This window comes from Lepidochelys olivacea, assembly GCF_965140295.1.
Source record: "Lepidochelys olivacea isolate rLepOli2 genome assembly, chromosome: 10".
NCBI classification, from domain to species: Eukaryota; Metazoa; Chordata; order Testudines; family Cheloniidae; genus Lepidochelys; species Lepidochelys olivacea.
In genome coordinates this window covers 65286411-65309574 of record NC_140420.1, presented here as the reverse complement: position 1 = coordinate 65309574, position 23164 = coordinate 65286411, and the positions used below count along the sequence as shown (strand labels likewise).

Sequence of the window (23164 nt, the reverse complement as noted above, 5' to 3'; positions counted from 1 at the left end):
CCCCAAGGTGAGGCCAGCAAAATTGCTGATGTAGTAGTACTTCCCAGTTGTAGTTAAGGAAAAAGGAAAGTCCTGCTACTTTTAATGTTGCTGCTTTCCATTTCTGATCTCCTGCTGGAAACAATAAAGCTAGAGAAATATCTGAAGTCCAGCAAGGTTTTGAAGAGCAGTAAAAGTTTTGTCCTTTCAATCTGAATACAGGAGAACTCTGCAGAAGGCAGAGAAGGCTTCTCTCTTCCTTTTCTTTGGTATTTTGCTGTAGGCTTCAGAATTATTACTTATAATTTTACATTGTAGTCTCTCAGATTGAAAGACTAAAAGGTGTTTGATTCATATAACTAGTCCATAGTATTGTTGAACGTCTGGAAACAAGCAAAGGTTTAAGTGATGAGGTAGTGGTGTTAGGAAGATGTTTTCCCTCACTTCCAGCCTTCCTCTTTGTATATGTGAAGTTTTAGGAAGCAGCTGAGTATGTTAATGATTTTTTTAAAACAGAGATTTAGTAATTTGGGAGAGTTTGATCTGAAATGTTGTTGTTGGGGGGCGGGGGGAGGTTATACTAATTTTATCTTTTGTCATAGTAGCAACTGCTACTCTGAGATAGTGTCTTCTCTTTTTTTTTTTTTTTTTTTTTTGGTACTTCATGTATAGAAGCTGATGTTTCTGCTCTAATTAATAAGTATGTGTAGACTTTGCTAGTTTAGAGAAGAACAAAGTTCGGGTGCAGGCACTAGATGCAATAACTGATTATATATTATGTAGCTTTCTAGTATCCTTTTGAGAAAAAGAAAATGTACTGCCCAGATCTACCAATTGAGGGTCAATATATGGCTATATACAGAAACCTTTCTGAAGGTTTGGAAGAACAGGTACATTCTATACAGGATTCCTTACTCCAAGTAAGTACAGAAGATTATTTTATTTATTTATTTAGAATTAATTTATGTGGGCAAAGGGAATGACTAAATATGGGAAAGTCAGGGTAGACTGCTTTGGGGAAGATAACATGGCAGTGAATATTTTAAAATGCTTTTTGTGCCTTTCTCCTAAAAACTTTGAGGTGATTTAGCTTGTTGAAGCTAAATAACATGCCAAATGAGATCTCAGAATATTTTTTTTAAAAGACATACTGTTTAGAGGAGTGCCGTCTTTTTATACTATATTATTTCAGTTATTGCACTGACTGCAGCAGTATAAACAACTCCTTCCTCAGGGGAGAGTTGAGAGGCTTAGTTAATGTTTGTACAGTACTTTGGAAGTGTAAAACACAATATAAGTACTATTCTGATTTTTTAGCTGACAGTCATTCTTGGTTTGACTGGTGTCTATTTACATATAGAATAAATTATAACCTCCCCATGCCCTAAACTAAACAGTCAACTTTCTAAATAAAATAGCCTTGACTTGTGAATAAACAACATGCATGGCATACTCTGGCTACTGCACCTTCCAGCTGTAGTCTGGGGAGCAATAACTGCCTTTGACAAGCAACTGCAACTCTTGGGCCCATGTCAGCGATGCTCTTGTAAACACACAGGAATAACCCTTTTTGACTCTCATAAGAGATGTTTTCCCCAGAAATGAGGATAAATCTCTTTTTCCTAAAGTTCACCTTATGTGCCAGTATGTACAATTTATACACAGGTATTTTCCCCAGATAGATTGTATACCTAGCCCGCCACTGTTCTATCAGCAGCCTCTACCCGGTGGAGGAGATCGTATACTTGACCTTCAAGATTAGTTATTGCCAGTAAAATTCCTGGCCAGTATTTTGAAGGACGTTTTTGTTGTTGTACTAGTTTCCTCCCTGGCTGAATACGTCGACAAGTCTTCCATCTATCTTATGGTTTTTCACCAGCAGTCAGCTCACCTTGAAATCTGTCTTGTGAAATAGAGGCTCTGAGGCTGAGTGTACTCTGGTAAACTGCGTATTAGGTGGGGAAAGTGACACATTTACATGTTGCAATTTTGATTTCATTGTATATTCTTGATATACAGTAACTGAAAACATTAATCATCACCACTTTTATTCTCCTTTTGGGCTGCCACTAGGGCAAGGGCAACACAACTTTCTCTTTTTCTTTGAGCGTGTTGGATTTTCTCAGTTAGGGCCTGACTACCCTGTTCTACTTGAACATCTTTGAATACTGCAGCACTCTGATCTCCTGTATATACTAGCATTGGGTGGAACACTCTGTAATCAGCACTCCACTCTATATGCTTCATAGCTTCAAGTGAAGGACTGCTAAATCCTCCCCTATTATCAGCTAACTAATCCTGCTGAGGTAGCAGCACCCAAGGAGTGCACCTTAGCATGGAGAAAGAGGTTCCAGCAAGTTAGCTCTCCAGAAAGAGGCTCTGTTCTGTGACACTCGATCCAATGACTCTTCAGCACAAGTCATTTACTGCAAGTACCTGCCAGAGAAATCACTAGGGTAGTAACTCCACCAACAAATAAGCATCCTTAACTTAACTGTGTCCCTGAGTTGCCATGGTAGCCCTGTTGTAACTGGCGTCTTCTCAATGGAGGGAAAATTGTGTTTCACATGTGTTTGCTATTTCGTCAGTCTCTAAGATGTGTATGACTTTTTTTTTAGTTTAAGCATACGTTTTCAAAAAAGCATGAGTAAATTGTACTGTATTAATGTTTGCATAGGTAACATGTATTATTTGTCTTATTTCAGTTGCAACAACTATTAACAGACCTTCCCCATGACATGCTGGATGACAGTGGAGACCAGCTCTCTAATTACTCTGATTGTAGCATACAAGAGGATGCAGAGCAGTAAGAAAGTTAATTTTTCTTGGTAGTCATTTTGCATGCGTTAAGAAAGTGTAGTGAAGCTGAAGCTCTATCTATGGGTAGATGGTGTACAAACAACATTAGCTTAACTTTTACGAACAATGGGAATATACCACAACTTTAATTAGGCCTTAGGTTCCACAATAGATGGAGTAGATGCTAAATAGTTTAATCTAGTTCTCTTTCTGAGAACATGGACATAATTATATATACACACACAAACACACACAGTATAGTTACTAATGTTTCATGAATATTTTCTTTCTCTCTGTATAGAGCACATGAACCCTGGGAGCATGAGGGCAGGTGGAATGATCATCTGCTGATAGCTAATCCCCAAAGTGTAAGTCCCCGACAAAATTGTGACCCAATAATAGGGTCTTCTCATTAAGAATAACTTGTTTTTGATCTAGTAATTTATAGGGTACAATATTAATTTATATGGTCCTTTACAAACAAATAGTAATGCACGTTGCCTACCCTGACAAGTTTGTAATCAAAGAGGAAAAACAGGAGACAACAGTTCAGGTAAGGAAGAATATCAAATCTCTAATCTGTTCATAGGGCTATGAACAGGGACAGAATTTGTATCCTGAACAGTTCCTGTATGACCAAGGAAATAATCATGGTGAAACACATGCCAGTAATTGGACTGACCAGCACAATGCAGACAAGGAAAGATGCATTTACGAAATTAAAGAGAACTACTCTGATAGACAGAGTGAAGAGGATTCTGATGATGTGTATCTCGGCAGAGATGGGTATAAAGCACCAAGTCGTTGCCAACAGAACAATGTATATCATCTCCCAGAAAATTTTAGGCCATACACAAATGGTCATACACAGGAATTAAATAACCAACAAAACAAAATAGTAAAGTTTCCAGATGCTCCGAAGGAACATCTGAAGGTATTTAAAATATTGATGTATTTCTTTATCTTGTGTGTATTTTAATGATTTAAGTGTTGATGCTAGAGTATTATTTTAGCTGCTTTCAGTTTAGAAGATCTGGATTTAGTGCGAAGTATTACATTTAGAGGAAAAAAATCAAATGGACAGACACAAAATGGGGAATAACTGGGGAATACTGCTGAAAAGAATCTGGGGGTTACAGTGGATCACAAATGGAAGATGAGCCAATAATGTGATGCAGTTGTGAAAAAGGCTAATATTATGGGGTATTAACAGAAGAGTTGTATCTAAAACATGGGAGGTAATTGTTCTGCTTTACTCTGCACTGATGAGGCCTCCGCTGGAGTACTATGTCCAATTCTGGCTAGCATACTTTGGAAAAGATGTGGATAAACTGGGGAGAGTCCAGAGGAGAGCAACAAAAATGGTAAAAGGATTAGAAAACCTGACCTATGTTTCGTCTTCAGAAAAGAAGGCTGGGGGGGGGCGGGGGCGCGATGTATACAGTGTGTAGTTGTAACCGGGTCAGTCCCAGAATATTAGAGACACAAGGTAGGTGAGGTAATATATTTTATTGGACCAGCTTCTGTTGGTGAGAGAGAGGTCTTCAAATATGTTAAGGGCTGTTATAAAGAGGACAGTGATTAATTATCCTCCATGTCCACTGAAGATAGGACAAGATGTAATGGACTTAATCTGTAGCAAGGGAGATTTAGGTTGGATATGGGGAAAAACTCTCTAACTGTGAGGATAGGTTTTAGAGTGGTTTTTAACTATAAGGATCGTTAACCTCCCTTGGTAACCTATTCCATTACTTATTGAATCTTCATCACTGGAGGTTTTAAAAAACAGATTAAACAAATGTGTGTCAAGGTGGTCTAGGTATACTTAGTTCTGCCTCGGTGCAGTGGGATGGACTAGATCAGTGGTCCTCAACCTTCCTTGTGGGAATAGCATATTGCTATTTCCAGAAGACTGTGGCGGGCGCCAGACACGTCGCCGCCAAAATGCTGCCGTTTGGAAGCAGCAGCGGCAAGAAGCGTCGTTGCCAAGAAACGGCAATGCTTCTTGGCGGCTTTTCAGCGGCGGGGTGTCCTGTGGACGCATAAAAATGGCCCAGCGTGTGTCATGGCGCCCGCGGGCACTGCGTTGGGAACCCCCGGACTAGATGGTTTCTTGAGGTCCCTTCCAATCTACGTTTCTTTGATTCTATCTCCAGTTGTTACAACATGATATGCTTCTGCAATCAGTTTATCATATTAAAGTAACTCAGAGTTAACTAGTTGAACTTTCAAGCATAAAAATGTAGTGTTTGGTTTTATTTCTAGAATAATTAGCAAAAAGTGGTACTAGATGTGTTTTTCATATTGACTGTGTAAACTTTGCCAATAAGGCCCCATTCAACAAAGCACTAAAGCATGTGTGTAGTCCTGATTTCAGTGGGACAACACACACATATTAAGTGCTTTGCTGGACTGGAGTCTCAAAAATGAGCTTCTGCAACTTCTTCTTTTTTTTTTTTTTTTTTTTAAATACCAAACCTTGTAAATCCACAAAGGGAAAATACTTTTGCTGTGCAAGACGAGGGTAGGTTTAAAACAGTTGTCCTTACTTTTAATCTGTTGTCACAACAGCAATTTGGTGCATCTGAAGTTGCTAACGGCCAAGCTGTGGAATCTTACAGAGTGACGTATAAACCATATCAAAATGCCATTCAGCAAAAAATCCCAATAACCCAAGATGCAACAAGAAGAAATGAAGTGCTTGAAGAGCTGCAACGGGAGTTTTTGGGTACTGAGGAGAGTAAGTGTTATCTAGTTCAAGCTTTGATAAATGTCCTGGGGTGAAATCCTGGTCCCTCTGAAGAGTTCAGTGGAGCCAGGATTTTTTCTTAGGCTTTGTTAAACAAAGGAAAAATACAGCAATACCTTGGATGTGTCCTAACCTCTAAATTTTTATCAAGCGATAGCTCGTTGAGGTGGTGCTAGTTTCTTCCTATTACAATGAAAATAAGAATAGACCATTTCTTTTGATCAGTATGTTCAGTTTTAAATGCTTCATAATATTCACTGTAGGCCCTGCTGCAGTTTCCACGGTATGCATCCGATGAAGTGAGCTGTAGCTCACGAAAGCTCATGCTCAAATAAATTGGTTAGTCTCTAAGGTGCCACAAGTACTCCTTTCCTTTCTGTAGGCCAGTAGGATTTTGCCTGAGTAAAGGCTGAATTCTTTTATTTTGCTGATGGCTCTTGTACTACTGATTGCATTGGAAGGAGCTAAGGCCTGATCTGTACTTGAAACTTAGGTTGACATCCTGCTCAAGGATGTGAAAAATCCACACCCCTAAGTACTGTGGCTATGCTGACCTAATCCCCAGTGCAGACACAAGTAGGTCAACGGAAGAATGCTTCAGTTTACCTAGTTACTGTTGCTGGGGAAGGTGGTGTTCCTACAGTGATGGGGAAAAACCCCTTTCATCATTGTAGTCTGTGTCTACGCTATGGGGATACAGCAGCATAGCTACAGTACTGTAGCTATGCAGCTGTAGCACTCGTAGTGTAGATGTGGCCTAATGGTGCTCAGCATCTGTTCGGAGTCACCCTGCTGCTTACAAGACGGCCTTGAATGGTTCGCCGCCTTGTCCAATAAATGTTTATAATATCAAATCTGTAGGCTTAGTGGAGAAATGTCAAAAGTCTCTAGATGACTAGGAATGGAACTCTGAGAATTTACGGTAAGTACACTAATGTTAACACTCCGTTAGTTGGTGACAGTTGTGTGGAGTTTTAGCTGACATTGTAATTCAGGCCTAATGGTGGGACTGTGAGCTGGTGCACTTTATTTAGTAAGCAAGTTGTATAATTTTTCTCTGTTTTGGAGTTACATCTTGTGCACCAACAATGAATTTGGCACTGTTCAGAAGGTAGATGGTTTTTGCCCCAAAGACCTTATAATCTATTTCAGACTAGTTAATTGTACTCTAAGAATGTTATGCACTCTTCAGAAGCTAGCTTGTTAGAAAGTTAGTTATATTTTTAAACTTCGACAGATTCTGCGGACAATATGCAGATTCTTCAACTTCAGGTTCTTAATAAAGCAAGAGAGAGACAACTGGAAGAACTTACTGAAAAGATGGAAAAGAGTGCACAGCAGATTAGGTATCTGAATCATCAGCTTGCAATGGTCAAAGGTAAAACAAAAGTTTATATGGACCTTTAATTTCTAGAATGTACTGAGATCTAATGTGCTCATCAATTTCTGTTTAACACACTCCAACATACATTGATTTGGAAACTTGCAAACTTGATTTGGGTTCAGAATCTGAGCCTGATTCCCCACCCTCTTTGCATCTTTTATCGTCATTTACACAATGGGGGTGTAAAAACACTATCAGCGGTCCAAACAATTGAAGAATTCTATTTTGCTGGCATTTTAAACCCCCTGTGCACTCACTCAAAACAGGTGTTTCGCTGCAGAGACTTGGCCCCTTGTGTATAGCTGAAGGCTTACAGTTGCACTGAAACTTTTTTCACTCTTTTTAGTACTTTTTAAAATAATATAGGAATGGCCACATTAGATCAGAGCAGCGATCTCCGACAGTGGCCAATACCAGCTATTTCAGAGGAAAGTGCAAGAAACCCAATAAATGGATGACTAAAGAAAAAGAGAAATTCAGTAAACAAGAGCCAAATTCAAATAAAATACTGCTGTACTTTTTCATCTGTTTGACACACATTACCCACCATGTCTAATCTCTATGATTATTAAATAAATTAGACAACACTAATCTGGATCCCAATTCTAAAATATTGGCTTATTATTGATCTACTTAATAGCCCCCGTCATTTTAATAATAGTAGAGCCCGGGGGCGAGGGGTAAGGAAGGGTATGTGTAGAAAGGAAGAGAGAATCATCTCTCTTTCCTGCTAAATTGCTGCTTTTGTAGTACCTTTACTTTCAGGTGGATAGTAACTAAGTGCTTCCTCTAGATCTGTTAATACACCCGCTGGTTCCAAAGAGATCTGTTAACTTGGGTGCAGTGAGCAATGATTGCTGAACTACTTGTGCCCATTATTACTATATTAAGGTCTTGAGTCGGGAAAGTGTTCTGTTCAGGACCATTCTTAACTTTAAGCGCTTTCCCAAATTGGGACCTAACACAATACCTCTTTGGTTTTCTTTTATTTAACTTTTAAACTTATATTTATAGCCCTAGAGTGAAATTCTTTAAACTTCATGGTGATAACTAATGTGAGCATCCTGGAGAGAAAGGATGCAGTATTACCCAAAGGCTTCCATCAGGATCTGGAGCTGCACTATGCTAGACACTGTAGAAGCATACAGGACAATGTGGTCCCTGCCCTAGAGAGTCCAAACAGTCTAAAAATAAAAAATTGGACGAAGGGTAAGAGACAGAGACACAACCAAGACAGTGTTCAGTGATGATGGGTACACACTTTGTTGTCTTAATTTCTTTGTGTGGGGCAGGAGTGAGGTAAGAGGGAATTGTAGCAAGGTGGGAGGGAAAGAAGGAAGAGAGGAGTTTGGGTAGGGAGGGGGAAAGGGTGGGAAGAAAGTTGGGCAAAAAAAGCAAGCAGCAGACAGAAAATAATGGCCAAAGTTCAAAAAGAAACCAGTCTGCTGACATCCTTGATTGTCTCTTGGCAAGTCACTGTTGTTCATCTTCTGGGATGTCCTGTTTTGTTTCCTCCATCCCATCCCCTGCCGCATGCAATGGTGCTGGTTGCTTGTGCAAGTAGAGTGGTGTTTCTTTATTGTAGGATGTTGAGGGTGCAGGGGGTCCTGGCTGGGCCTCTCCCTGTCCCTCTGCTGGTCTGGTTGTTGCTGGCTGTACTCTTGGAGAGTCTGCTCTGCTTCCTCCAACCCATTAGGTTGAGGGAGGAGGCCCACTAAGGTGTTATACTCCCAGACCCAGGTGCCAAATGAAAATTCCTCCAAAAAGGCTTGTTGCAGAACTCCTCTCATAGCTCCCAGGATGCTTAAATATTTATTTCTCTTGTAAGATGAAAAAGATGGCTTGGCACTCAGCCTCCAGGAATCCCAGAAACTGTATCAAAATGGAAAAGAACGGGAGGTACATCTTGAAGGTCAAATTAAAACACTTGAAACCCAAATTCAAACTCTTACTGCCAACGAGGAGCAGGTACTGTAACTGTTATCTGTAACTGTGGGAAATTTCTGTAGTTGTACTTACGATGCAAAAGTGAATCTTAAGTTTAACAAAGATTTAATATATTCTTATGGACATGCTGGCAGGATTATTTAAGACCCAGAGTATATGACTAATGAGTTGGAACTTCTAGTGTAAAAATTATAGATTATAATCTATTATCCAGACTGGAATTAGCAAAATTTCCCCACTCTTATCAACTGTTGACACAAAGGCCCTAGTCAGAAAGTTAAATATGACCTCACTAATTTACAGAGTTATTTATTCTGTAGTTTTGTAATTGCAATCTGGAAGTATAAAATCCATAGTTTCTCAGATGTCTTGGTTCTTCTGGTGATGCATCATTTACTTCGAATATCCAAAGTCCTCCTATCTGCGAACCCTGCCTATTTATTTTTATATATGTGTATATATGTTGCCGTGGCTAAGATGAGTGTTAGTCTTTAACTGCTGCATGTTCAAGATGAAGCTTCTATAATGAAAAAAATATTAACATCTTGTTTTCAGATCACCAATATTCTTGGTCTTAAATGAGTCACATTAGCTGATGGGAGTCAGACCTCAATGAAAAAACTATTTTGATTTATCAGAACCTTTTAAAAAAAAATGTCAATAGCAGCTCTTATAAGGATTCATTAGAGCACTTTGTTTGTTTTTGTGTTTTTCCCCTCTGGCATACCTCTCTGGGTGCTTTACAAGGCCTTCTCTGTTACTGCTCTGTCTCCATGACTCAAAACAGGATGTTTTTACTTTCCCAAAGGTAAATACATTGGAAATTCTGAATTTTGTACTGGTTGTGATACACTTGGATATCATTAACCAGATTGTAATGGTCTTTAAGTGCCTCCCAGCTATTGAAGTGGGAGGAACATTGCTGTGATTTGGATCATAAAAAAGTTTACAGATAATCCAGTGAGATTTATTTTATTTTTTGTGTGTGGCATATGTCTACTACCTGATAGAACATACGCAAAGCCTGTGGATTTCACAACTTCTCAACGCCAAAAGTGACTAAAGAATGGTTTTAGGAAGTATAGCAACTTTCTTACGTATCATATGATGCTAGTTTCCTTTTCCTCCACTTATTTCGTGTCATCCAATCCAGGAACAAGAGTGTAACAATCTACTCCTAAACTAAAGTCATTTATTTTAGTTCAGTTTTGGTGGATGGTGGGTAGAAGCAACTTAAGTGGAATGTAGCCCAAGCTTTCTAAAAGGACAGGAGTTTTCCCTGATGCTCCTATCCCTTAAGAAAGTGAACTGTTCAGATACTTCTAGACCAAATAAGTCATTGACAAGTCACTTGAAAGCTTGAAGTTGGCTTCCAATTTACTCCTTTTTGGTGGAGGGATTTGCTTAAACATAAGTGGTCAAATCCTACACAAGGCAAAACTGATTGGCTAAATGGATATGTCATCACTGTACCATGCAGAGCCTGGCTAAGGGATGGAGATGAGATGGCTTGCACCCTAAGTCCCCCATAATACTAAAGCTGCTGGGGCGGTTGATCCCACAATACAGTTAGGACAGCCTTCAGAGGTACCCTATCTTCCCCCAGCCTTGCGGCAACCAGGAAATAAACAGGGAACAGGACTTTCCTGGTCCTTTTCTGCTGTTGGAAAGTCCCCTTCTTCCCAGAGCACAATCAAGAAAGCCCCCTTCGTTGAGGGCTCTTGTGTAGGGATACAGAAGGCCCCCTGCATTGGAGGTATTCCTTTGGAGGGCTCTTATAGTTGCATTGCTTCCCTATTGCTCTGACATACTTGGTGTAAAGGGCAGGATGACTGTGAATCTGGAATGTGACTTCACAAAGTCAATGGGAGTTATGCTTGTGTAAGGATTGCAGAAGCAATGGTGGTAGTTTATAAAATGTTTGGTTTATAGTTCTCACTTGTCTAGTGTACTTTGACTGCTATACAGATAACAAAATATATGTAATTGTGACAACCTAGGAGAATTTTAAAGTTTCTTCATAAAATTCCTCACCTGCTAAACTCTTTATCAAAAAGATATATAAGCATAATATGCAAACAATATTTAAGAAATGGAGATCTTTCTAACAGCCAGAGTACTCCAACCACTGATTAGAACATACCCAAGGAGACAAACTTGTGCTCCAACTTGCTGTTGGTTCCTGCTAACTCATCCTGTTAGGGATGGATCCTACAATATTGCATTTTTAGTAACAAACATATACTTTTGGTTGGAAATGGAGTTGGCAAGAGCTGTTTATAATGCACACGTGTGTGTGTGTGTGCACGCGCACAAGATTTTCAGTGGGGCTGATCTCCTCTTAGAAGAAGATGCAGTCCCAGCTGACTCAAAAGAATCGTATTTACTTTGACTTGTGTTGTAAGATAAATCAGTGACTTTAACTTCTTGTGGTTACATTCTCAGATGTGTGTGCACATGCCTCTTCGGGGGCTCTTCCTACATCCCCCACAGGAGAAAGTGGTTGCAACTTACCTTCCCCTTGTAAAGTCTCTAGGGATCTTTAAAGTATCTGGGACTCCGTACGAGTTCTGCTGACAAAGGCTAAAGTGCTGGGACCTTGATTATATCCTATTAACTAAACGGCAGTATATTTTAGCACTGGCTTCTTTTGAATTATACAATGCAGAGTTCCGTCAGGGCACCCATTCTGTTAGAGTACTTGTTTCCCCACATTAAAGGTGGATGTAATTTACCACTCCCCCAATTCTAACCAATAATAAAGAAGACAGGTCACTGAAACAGAGCAATCTGGATCACTTGTTAAGATGGGCGCAAGCAAACAATATGCATTTTAATACAGCTAAATGTAACTGTATAGATGTAGGAAGACTGAATGTAGGCCATACTTTCGGGATGGGGGATTCTATCCTGGGAAACAGTGAATCTGAAAAAAGCTTTGGGATAATCTGCTCAGGTAGGAGTAGAGAGGTAATTTTACCTCTGTGTTTGGCGCTGGCACAACTGCTGCTGGAATAGTGTGTCCAGTTCTCGTGTCCACAGTTCAAGAAGGCTGCTGATCAATTGGAGAGGGTTCAGAGAAGAGCCACGAGAATGATTAAAGGATTAGAAAACATAGTGATAGACTCAAGTAGAGTGATACTTGATACACCAGGGGTCGGCAACCTATGGCACGCGGACCAAAGACGGCACGTGAGCCAGATTTTAATGGCACACTGCTGCCTGCAGAGTCCCAGCCACCGGCCCCGCTCCGCCCGCTGCCAAACCTAGGCCGGGACCTCGGCAGGCAGCAGCATGCAGTTAAAAATCCTGCCTGCCCCAGCCTGCTCTTCTCTGCCCCCCCCCCCCACCAGCTGCTGCTGCAGAGCAGGCAAGCTCCCCCTTCCCCCAGCATGCTGCATTCCTCCCTCCCCCTCTCCTTCCCTGCCGCTGATCAGCTGATGGCCCTTGAGCCGGAGGGGGAGAAGCGGAGCCGCAGTGCACTCACTGCTCCGGGGAGGAGGTGGAGAAGAGGTTGGGACGGGGCCTTGGGGAAGAGGGGGTGGAATCGGGGCATATCCCCTCCAGCCCCCTGCCATGAGCTGCTCTGGGCAAGGGGCTGGAAGTACCCCCACGACCCCAGCCCACACCCCCAGCCCTCTGTCCTGACCCCAGCTCTAACTCCAGTACCTCCCACGACCCCAGCTCTAACTCTTGCACCCCCACATTCGCACCCCCACCCTGAGCACCAAACAGGAGCTCCTGCACCCCCCCATTCCCATCTGCACCCCTCGCACCAAATGGAAGTTGCCCAGGTAAGCACTCCACACCCCAACCCTGAGCCCCCTCCCTCATTCTAGCTCCTGGCCAGACCATACACCCCAACCCCCAGCCAGCTCCTTCACCCCCAGCCCTGTGCTCAGTGCACTCCCACCCTCAGCTTAGTGCAGAGAGAGTGGAAGAGAATGGGCTAGAACCAGGGAGAAGGTAGGTACCCACTCTGTGGCACAGCCAGGATCCCAGACTGGCAGCGGGCTGAGCGGGGCCGGCAGCTGGGACCCTGGCTGGCAGGAGCCGGAGGACTGAACCCCAGACCGGCAGCGGGCTGAGCCGCTCAGCCCACTGCCAGTCTGGGGTCCTGGCCACCAGCCCCGCTCAGCCTGTTGCTGGTCTGGGGTTCTGGCTACCAGCCCCTTGCCAGCCAGGGTCCCAGTCGGGGGCCCCGCTCGGCCTGCTGCCGGCCTAGGTGAACGGAACCCCAAGCTGGCAGTGGGCTGAGCGGGCTGGTGGCGTAAGATCAGCATTTTAATTTAATTTTAAATGAAGCTTCTTAAACATTTTGAAAATCTTGTTTTACTTTACATACGACAATAGTTTAGTTATATAATATATAGACTTAGAGAGAGAGACCGTCTAAAAAACATTAAAATGTATTACTGCCACGCGAAACCTTAAATTAAAGTGAATAAATGAAGACTTGGCACATCTCTTCTGAAAGGTTGATGACCCCTGTGATAGACTCAAAATGTTCACTCTATTTAGTTTAACAAAAAGAGGGTTAAGGGTTAACTTGGTTACCATCTAATAAGTACCTTCATGGGGAACAATGGTTTGATAGTAGGCTCTTCAGTCTAAATGAGGAAAAGTAGAACACAATCCAATGACCGGAAGTAGAAACTAGACCAGTTCAGACTGGAAATAAGGTGTACCTTTTTTACAATAAGGGTAATGAACAATTGCAACAGTTTACCAAGTGTCATGGTGGAGTCTCCATCACTGGCAGTTTTTAAATCAAGATTGGCTATTTTTCTAAAATATATGCTCTAGGAACTGTTTTGGGGAAGTTACACAGGAGGTCAGAATAGATTATCACAGTAGTCTGTTCTGGTCTTGGAGTTTATGAAGCGATGAAAACGTATTTTTAACTTTGGACATTCTTAACTGTGCAGTCACTTCTCTTGAAGCCTTTATATGTTCAAAGCTTTTTTGTAATTGAACTCAAGTATTCTATATCATGTTTTTTTGCAGCTATTCAAGCAATCCAAAGTGGCAGAGTTAGCCATGGAAAGCATGCAGCAGCAGCTGTTAGAGCTTCGGCGTTCTGACTCTCTTCAGCGAGCCAGAGAACAGCATGAGACCATAGTTGCAGCCCTGAAGCAGAAGTATGAAGAGCAAGTATTGTCATTAGAACAGAAACTTGAAGCTACAAACTCTGCACTGCAGGAGCAGGTTAGGATGGAATTTAGAACACTGAATATTTGCCTAAGTCATAGAAAACTGTAGAGCTGCACTCTTTTCCCTATCCAGTCCCTTCTGAAACCATTCTTCCAAATGGCCTGTAAATCTCAATCCCATCTTCCAGAAGATGGTAACAGAACAGAGAGAAGTAGACACAAAAGTCACAACATTTTGAAACAAACACGATATATGATATGTTTATAAACATTGCCATGCATGTCCACAAAGCCATTTAAGTGTGATTTAGTTAGATACTTAACAAAAAAAGCACCCAATACTTCTACATGAGAATATTTAAGCTATCATTGCTACAAGTAACACCTCAGACTTCTCTAATTTCTTTTAGTTATAACACAAGATAGGATCACACCTTAATCAACTCTTCGCATTGTTACACTTTTAAGGAATTGGCTCTTATTGATGTATAATTTTTAAACTGAGGTGTGGTCTGAGCACGCCCCAGGAAATCAGGAACTGACTGTTTTCCTTCGCTTAAACTCTTTTGCAGGTGGGAAACAAAATTAAATTGTAAAAATAATACTGAAAAACATACTTCAATTGGAGTGTTTTGAGGATTAACTGATTGTGAACTGGAAGGCATACATTAGTGTCACCATTCTTTCCTCCAACAAGCATTCTGCTGCTAAGGCTTTGTCTTCACTGCAAAATAAAAAGGCGTATTTTTTACATCAAGATCGCTATTTCAGTGTAAAATTTTTAGCAGAAACAAGATGCTGTAGTTTTTACCTCAGTGTAGCTAGTTGAGGTCAACCTTATGATCCCTGTCTGGGGCTTACCTTGATGTAGCTAGATGAGGTAAAAACTACTTGTCTTAACATTTACATCAAAGTAGGTTTCTTGGTAAGGCAAACTTTTTTTCCAGTCAAGACACTGTTTAGGTTGTGATATGAGGCTGATGTTTCGCACTTAATGACTTGAATGATACCTTTCTAAAAGATTCTGGTAGATTTTTGTAGCTTAAAAACATTTAGATCATACTTTCCTTAGTTCATAAAAACAGTAGAGAAAACCACGATCCGTATGATCTCAATACCTCTGATATATGCTTAATTTAATTGTATTTTAAATTTTACTGGATGACTATTTAGACTACTGCCTGTGAGAGTGATGGATTTGTAACTTGAAAAATCTCTCATTAGAAAGATCTTTGCTGTAATCTAAGGGAACATGTGAAGCAACTCGAAAGAATGCTTGAAGAAAGCAAACTAGAAAAAACAGAGATAATCAATCGACTGACGAGGAGCCTAGAAGAAAGCCAAAAGCAGTGTGCAAACTTACTGCAAACAGGTTAGTCTCGTCCATACACCTTATCTGCTATGGCAGAAACAATTTCCAATACGGATGGAATTGAATAACAGATGCAGTGTGATTAATAAACGTGTTAGACTTTTGGGGAAGAAATAAGTTAACCATATATTTGAAATTCATTAAATGATTCTAGATTTGAAGTGACATGTTAGGACAAACAACTTCTAGTGCAAGATACGTAGCATGAATGTGTAAAACTTGTCCCCTGTACTACTCTACAGTTGACTATTGATAAACCACTAACTTTAGCAATATGGCTGTGTCCAGTTTCTTAAAAACTGTGCCTCAGGGCACTGGATGGTTTAGGAGATTAGTGATGAAATAGTGTTGTCACTTGGCCCAGATAAATAATGACTCAAAGCCATGAGTATTTCATTGGTGGCTGGTGGTTTCAGACCTTGTCTACACACAAACTTTCAGTGGTTTAGCTAGATGTGTTTTCAAACGGGCTTCATTAAATCTCTGTAAGTTTGTGTGCAGGTTTTGGTTTGAGTGGTTTATTTTGGGTTTAATACTGTTTATTTCAAACTAAAAATGTGTGAATGACTCTAAGTCAAAATAAGCCTCTCTTAAACCAAAATAAGAGTGCCTGCCCACAGACTTGCACTGGTTTAACTAAACTAATTAAGCAAACACAACATAAACTAATCCCAAAACAATGCCAGTTTATGTGCAAACAACCTTAGTTTAGTTCTTACTGGACTGGTGTCAACATACCCCTGTTGTAGTTTGCCAAAAGGAGTACCATTGAATGCTATCTCCATAGAAGAGTTAAGGATTTGAAACTAAAGGAAAAACAAAACAACTTTTCAGTTCCAGGCAGTCCCTTAAGAGCCACATTGAGGAGCATTCACCAGACATATTAGGAAGCTTGCACTATTGCAAGTTGCAAATTGTGATTTGTAGATAGCCTTGAACTTCTCCATCTTTTGACCAGCATTCTCATAATGAATTTATTTAATTGCAAAAAGAGTACTTATGGCACCTTAGAGACTAACAAATTTATTTGAGCATAAGCTTTCGTGAGCTACAGCTCACTTCATTGGATGCATTCAGTGGAAAATACAGTGGGGAGATTTATATACATGGAGGACATGAAACAATGGGTGCTACCATACACACTCGAACCAGAGTGATCACTTAAGGTGAGCTATTACCAGCAGGAGAGTGGGAGGGGGGAGGAGGGGAAGGGGGAACCTTTTGTAGTGATAATCAAGGTGGGCCATTTCCAGCAGTTGACAAGAACCTCTGAGGAACAGTGGGGGGTGGGGGATAAACATGGGGAAATAGTTTTACTTTGTGTAACGACTCATCCAGTCCCAGTCTCTATTTAAGCCTAAGTTAATTGTATCCAGTTTGCAAATAAATTCCAATTCAGCAGTCTCTCCTTGGAGTCTGTTTTTGAAGTTTTTTTGTTGAAGTATTGCCACTTTTAGGTCTGTAATCGAGTGACCAGAGAGATTGAAGTGTTCTCCAACTGGTTTTTGAATGTTATAATTCTGGACGTCTGATTTGTGTCCATTTATTCTTCTACGTAGAGACTGTCCAGTTTGACCAATGTACATGGCAGAGGGGCATTGCTGGCGCACATCACATTGGTAGATGTGCAGGTGAACGAGCCTCTGACAGTGTGGCTGGTGTGATTAGGCCCTATGATGGTGTCCCCTGAATAGATATGTGGACACAGTTGGCAACAGGCTTTGTTGCAAGGATAGGTTCCTGGGTTAGTGGTTCTGTTGTGTGGCGTGTGGTTGTTGGTGAGTATTTGCTTCAGGTTGGGGAGCTGTCTATAAGCAAGGACTGGCCTGTCTCCCAAGATCTGTGAGAGTGATGGGTCATCCTTCAGGATAGGTTGTAGATCCTTGATGATGCGTTGGAGAGGTTTTAGTTGGGGGCTGAAGGTGATGGCTAGTGGCGTTCTGTTATTTTCTTTGTTGGGCCTGTCCTGTAGTAGGTGACTTCTGGGTACTCTTCTGGCTCTGTCAATCTGTTTCTTCACTTCAGCGGGTGGGTATTGTAGTTGTAAGAGTGCTTGATAGAGATCTTGTAGGTGTTTGTCTCTGTCTGAGGGGTTGGAGCAAATGCGGTTGTATCGTAGAGCTTGGCTGTAGACAGTGGATCGTGTGGTGTTGTCTGGATGAAAGCTGGAGGCATGTAGGTAGGCATAGTGGTCAGTAGGTTTCCGGTATAGGGTGGTGTTTATGTGACCATCGCTTTTTAGCACTGTAGTGTCCAGGAAGTGGATCTCTTGTGTGGACTGTAGGTGTAGAGGGCTGAGGTTGATGGTGGAATGGAAATTGTTGAAATCCTGGTGGAATTCCTCAAGGGCTTCTTTTCCATGGGTCCAGATGATGAAGATGTCATCAGTGTAGCGCGAGTAGGGGCATTAGGGGACAAGAGCTGAGGAAGCGTTGTTCTAAGTCAGCCATAAAAATGTTGGCATACTGTGGGCAGTACCCATAGCAGTGCAACTGATTTGAAGGTATACATTGTCCCCAAATGTGAAATAGTTATTGGTGAGGACAAAGTCACAAAGTTCAGCCACCAGGTTTGCTGTGACATTATCGGGGATACTGTTCCTGACGGCTTGTAGTCTATCTTTGTGTGGAATGTTGGTGTAGAGGGCTTCTACATCCGTAGTGGCCAGGATGGTGTTTTCAGGAAGATCACTGATGGATTGTAGTTTCCTTAGGAAGTCAGTGGTGTCTCGAAGATAGCTGGGAGTGCTGGTAGTGTAGGGTCTGAGGAGGGAGTCTACATAGCCAGACAATCCTGCTGTCAGGGTGCCAATGCCTGAGATGATGGGGCAGCCAGGATTTCCAGGTTTATGCACATAGAATTCCCCAGGTCGGGGTTCCAGGGGTGTGTCTGTGGATTTGTTCTTGTGCTTTTTCAGGAAGTTTCTTGAGCAAATGCTGTAGTTTATTTTGGTAACCCTCAGTGGGATCAGAGGGTAATGGCTTGTAGAAAGTGGTGTTGGAGAGCTGTCTACCAGCCGCTTGTTCATATTCTGACCTATTCATGATGATGACAGCACCTCCTTTATCAGCCTTTTTGATTATGATGTCAGAGTTGTTTCTGAGGCTGTGGATGGCATTGTGTTCTGCATGGCTGAGGTTATGGTGCAAGTGATGCTGCTTTTCCACAATTTCAGTCCATGCACGTCGGCGGAAGCACTCTATGTAGAAGTCCAGTCTGTTGTTTTGACCTTCAGGAGGAGTCCACCCAGAATCCTTCTTTTTTGTAATCTTGGTAGGAAGCTCTCTGTGGGTTAGTATGTTAACATTCAAAAACCAGTTGGAGAACACTTCAATCTCTCTGGTCACTCGATTACAGACCTAAAAGTGGCAATACTTCAACAAAAAACCTTCAAAAACAGACTCCAAGGAAAGACTGCTGAATTGGAATTAATTTGCAAACTGGATACAATTAACTTAGGCTTGAATAGAGACTGGGACTGGATGGGTCATTACACAAAGTAAAACTATTTCCCCATGTTTATCCCCCACCCCCCTCTGTTCCTCAGAGGTTCTTGTCAACTGCTGGAAATGGCCCACCTTGATTATCACTACAAAAGGTTCCCCCTTCCCCTCCTCCCCCCTCCCACTCTCCTGCTGGTAATAGCTCACCTTAAGTGATCACTCTGGTTTGAGTGTGTATGGTAACACCCATTGTTTCATGTTCTCTGTGTATATGTCTCCCTACCGTATTTTCCACTGAATGCATCCGATGAAGTGAGCTGTAGCTCACGAAAGCTTATGCTCTAATAAATTGGTTAGTCTCTAAGGTGCCACAAGTCCTCCTTTTCTTTTTGCGAATACAGACTAACATGGCTGCTACTCTGAAACCTTTATTTAATTGTTTTTTTTTTAAGTAAAATAATATACTATTAGATACATGCCTCTCCTTTTCCTGTGGATCCCATTTTAAGAACCTACTGAAAATGAGAATTCTGATGTACGTATGTACAAGAAGCCATCTTGAGGAGATGGTAGAAAGTCCAAATGGAGGGGGAAAATCTTTTTGTTAATTCTCTATAATAAAGCAATAAGTAATTATGAATGTAACGGGCAGTATTAAATGGAATGCAGTCAGCCAGCCAAAGAGTGATAGAATACTGTGGAATGCCCTTAAAAGTAATATGAAATTAGCAACTTTATAAAATTAGTCTTTATTTTTGAATTTTTTCGACCTCTTTTCCAAGGTAGCCTTGTTCCTGCTTTTTTTTTGGTATAGTCACACAATTTGCTTTTCTTGTAACAAACCAGGAGCAAAAAGGAAACATTTGACATGTCTTATTCCTCCTCACTTTTATTTTAAAACTACCAGTTTAAAAAAACAAACAAACCAAAAAAAACCCTGAAGAAATAAGGATTTCTGAGCCTGGAACAAGCTGCTGTTTAAATCTAAGAACTGTAATAACCTTCTTTTCCAAGTATCCAAAAAAACTTTTTTCCATCTTTATAACTTGTATTTTAAAATAGTGGAGTTCATGAGCATAGTAAATGGAGTAAGGGCTACTGCCATAGTCAATATATTTACTTTTAATGTTGAATTTTTAGTAGTAATCTTCCTTACAGTAAGGTTCTCTTTCTCTACAGGCTCAATACAGGAGACAAATCAGTTACGATTACAACTGCAGCAAGCCCAGTCTGCACAGCTGATAAGCAACAACATGAACAAGACTTTGCAGGTTAATATATTTTATGAAAAAATATTTTGTTAGAAAAGGGAGGGGACATAAAGGGTAAGCATCTGCTAGGCTGAAGCACTTTATGGACATGGCCCTGGCATGGCATCCCGTTTGAAAGAATCAGTTGGTACCCCATTCCTGAAGGGAGAATGGTTCTCCAGAGTCACAGTGAATATTCCATGCCAGGCTTGCTCATTAAAACACAGGGATACATGTGTCTCAGCAGGCCAAACTTTACGTAATGTGTTTAACTAGTGTGCTAGTGGGAGAAGAATGGAAAGTATAGTATTTAAAATTCAAATCCTGTTTCCAGAGGGAGGAGGAAAAATCTAATTTAATTGGATAAGTAGGGAGGGATAGCTCAGTGGTTTGAGCATTGGCCTGCTAAACCCAGGGTTGTGAGTTCAATCCTTGAGGGGGCCATTTAGGGATCTGGGGCAAAAATTGGGGATTGGTCCTGCTTTGAGCAGGGGGTTGGACTAGATGACCTCCTGAGGTCCCTTCCAACCCTGATATTCTATGATTCTATGACTATTGGAAGTATAATATGGTTCTGAAGTTTATCTTCATGAGCAAGAATTATTATCATGAGCGAAGGGGGAGAATCCCTCTACCAATTATATCTGGAAGTCCATGTTCTCATTGTAGTTCAGATATTTAACGTGTAAAATCCTGCCATCTTTGAAACTATGAATCTTCTCGCTGCTCTAGCTGCTACTGCAGCTAAACTGCACTCCCCTTTACAGAGAGATCCCCATCATGATGATAATTGGGAGAAGAAAAAGAAGAGGTAAGGACGTAAGAGTCTGAAACCATCCTTACCTGAATGCTAGCTGTAATACTAAGAACTCTGTATTTACTGGACATATAGTGAGAGTGTAAGAAATATTCCCCACTTGGTTTTTAATGTAACTTATAGTATAATAGAGAGGCTATCACATAAGTGAGTAATAACTGGTATTAGCAAAACAAACTGTGTGTTTCTAGAATTAAAGCAATGCTTGGTGGTTCAAATATGTATGGTCCATAAATACAGAAATTAGTTTAGTAACTTAAGAAATTTGTTTTACTTTTAGTGACTTATCTGGGGAAATTCTTGTTGGGCCTAAAAGGCTTGATTTCCTGGTTTGTTTTGACTTAGTTGACCTACTGTCTATAATACTACTATTTTGCCTTTTTTAGGAAGAGCTAACAGAACTAAAGGAAGAAATTGCTTTGTACGAATCTGCTGCCAAGCTTGGGGTGTTTCTGAATGACGCAAGTGGAGAACTTCATGTGGACATGACTGATTCTTATGTGGATTTGGGTATTAAAAAAATCAACTGGAAAAAAACAAGATTTCGCAGGTATTGGGTGAATATCATTCTAGCAAATGATGCATCAGATCAGTCTACAGTAGAAGATGCAGTCTGTACAAAATTATTATATGTAGTATTTTTTAAAAAACTCAGTAAATTAGCAGCAGAGTACTTCTAACAAACGCAGAATTCTTTGGTCGTCTCAGCATATTTAATAAATTACCATAGATTATTCTAACGTGGGAAACAGCGCCCACCTTCTGTTCAGTTTGAATGAAACAAGCTGACCTACAGATCTATCTTTCTAATATTGGCCTACAGAAGTGGTCTGCAGACTCTGTTGTATGAATATTAAGAGTACATGAAAATATTTGGATGATAAATCTGTACACTGAGCATAGTGTATTATTGCAGATAAAAGACAACCATTCCTTACCTGTTGAAACGCTTGGTCTTCAAGAACAGCCTACAGAAATATGTACAAATGCACTTGGACACTCAAAATGGCACTGCTTATTTACTGGTTTAAAATAATATTTTAACCAACTAATCGCTAGTTATAGCTCACAATAGCTCAATTTGCGCAGGGGTGAAGCAGTTTTAGGAAATGACGTCTTAATCCTGGAAACTCAGCTACTTGTTTTCTAATCAGTTGCATAGGCAAGTTGCTGAAAGATATTTATAATAATACATTAAATGTATAATTGAAGTCCTTTCCAGGTAACATAATAACAAAGCAACATAATTTCTAGCATTGCTTGAGGTACTCGCTCATGGTGAGCGGTCTTCTTACAGTTCTTTTAACTGTTCTATTTTTGGTAGATTTAGTAAAGTGAAGGAGAGTTGCTGCTTGTTTTATTCTAAGCTATGTCTACAGGTTTTAACAAAATTGGACTGCCTATATTTTCTTTAACAGTACTGTGCAGAATAGAGATTTGGAGAAAGAATTTTCTAAAGATGAGCTCATCCTAGAGTTGAAAACTGAAATGGAACGTTTATTGGGCAGTAACAAAATGAAAAGAAATCAGATTTCTCAGTTACAAAATGATCTTAAAGACTGTCAGAGGACAACAGAAGAACTCAAGCAGCTGTTGAAAACAGATAAAACCGCAAACGAGAATGAGGTTTGTTCGTTTAAATATACCACTGAGCATTTGGACTTAATAGAACAAGGCAAAAATTCACTGGATTTAAAGTAAACCAAGCAAAACCTATAAGTGATCTCTCATTTTTCTCTTGAGAAAAGCAGTTACAAGTAATTTCTTTGAACTACATTTACAACAAGTAAATGAAGCTGTTCTTAACCTTAAGGAAGGGATTACTATTTTGCAGAAATAAAATAAGTAGCATCCGAGAAATTGGAAATAACTGGCAGATGTCTTTAAACTACCACCAGAACTTGGATAGTTTGTGCTGCCTTCCAGTTAAGTTTCTGGTATGAGGACTTGCTTACAAATGGTTGCAAGCTTTATTGATTGATTACTTTAAACTTCTCTTGTTCTGTTTTCTTGGAGGAAAGCAAATCACAGCCTTTAGCTGAAAACTGCAAACTGTACAAGGAAGGAGCAATCATTTGAGTCAATGTAGCATTTCTCCCATACTACCTTTTTCCCCATCTTGAATGTTAATCTTTAAAGTGGCTTTCATAAATCAGACAAACTTGTAATATGAAGAAAGACATTGCTACCCAACATATTACATGTGCAAATTGTGGCTTGAATGGTGGGGAATGATGATATACCCTTCAAAGGCCCGATGTCTCAATTAAA

General features: G+C 40.6%; 1 protein-coding gene across 2 annotated transcripts in view; it reads left to right on the top strand.

Annotated features, from left to right (window-relative positions):
• CEP152 (centrosomal protein 152) overlaps positions 1–23164 on the top strand; it is a gene marked incomplete at its 5' end in the record, with an annotated part of 51070 nt that overhangs the window by 7470 nt on the left and 20436 nt on the right. The window contains 12 exons of one of the 2 annotated variants that reach the window (XM_084640582.1): positions 792–899; positions 2685–2785; positions 3080–3146; positions 3368–3712; positions 5350–5518; positions 6765–6905; positions 8740–8879; positions 13866–14066; positions 15236–15383; positions 20006–20097; positions 21280–21443; positions 22312–22519. In XM_084640582.1, the coding sequence (XP_084496708.1) occupies positions 792–899; positions 2685–2785; positions 3080–3146; positions 3368–3712; positions 5350–5518; positions 6765–6905; positions 8740–8879; positions 13866–14066; positions 15236–15383; positions 20006–20097; positions 21280–21443; positions 22312–22519 (1884 nt within the window). Of the gene's footprint in view, positions 1–791; positions 900–2684; positions 2786–3079; positions 3147–3367; positions 3713–5349; positions 5519–6764; positions 6906–8739; positions 8880–13865; positions 14067–15235; positions 15384–20005; positions 20098–21279; positions 21444–22311; positions 22520–23164 lie in introns of those variants that run through there. The other variant, XM_084640583.1, reaches the window with a different exon arrangement.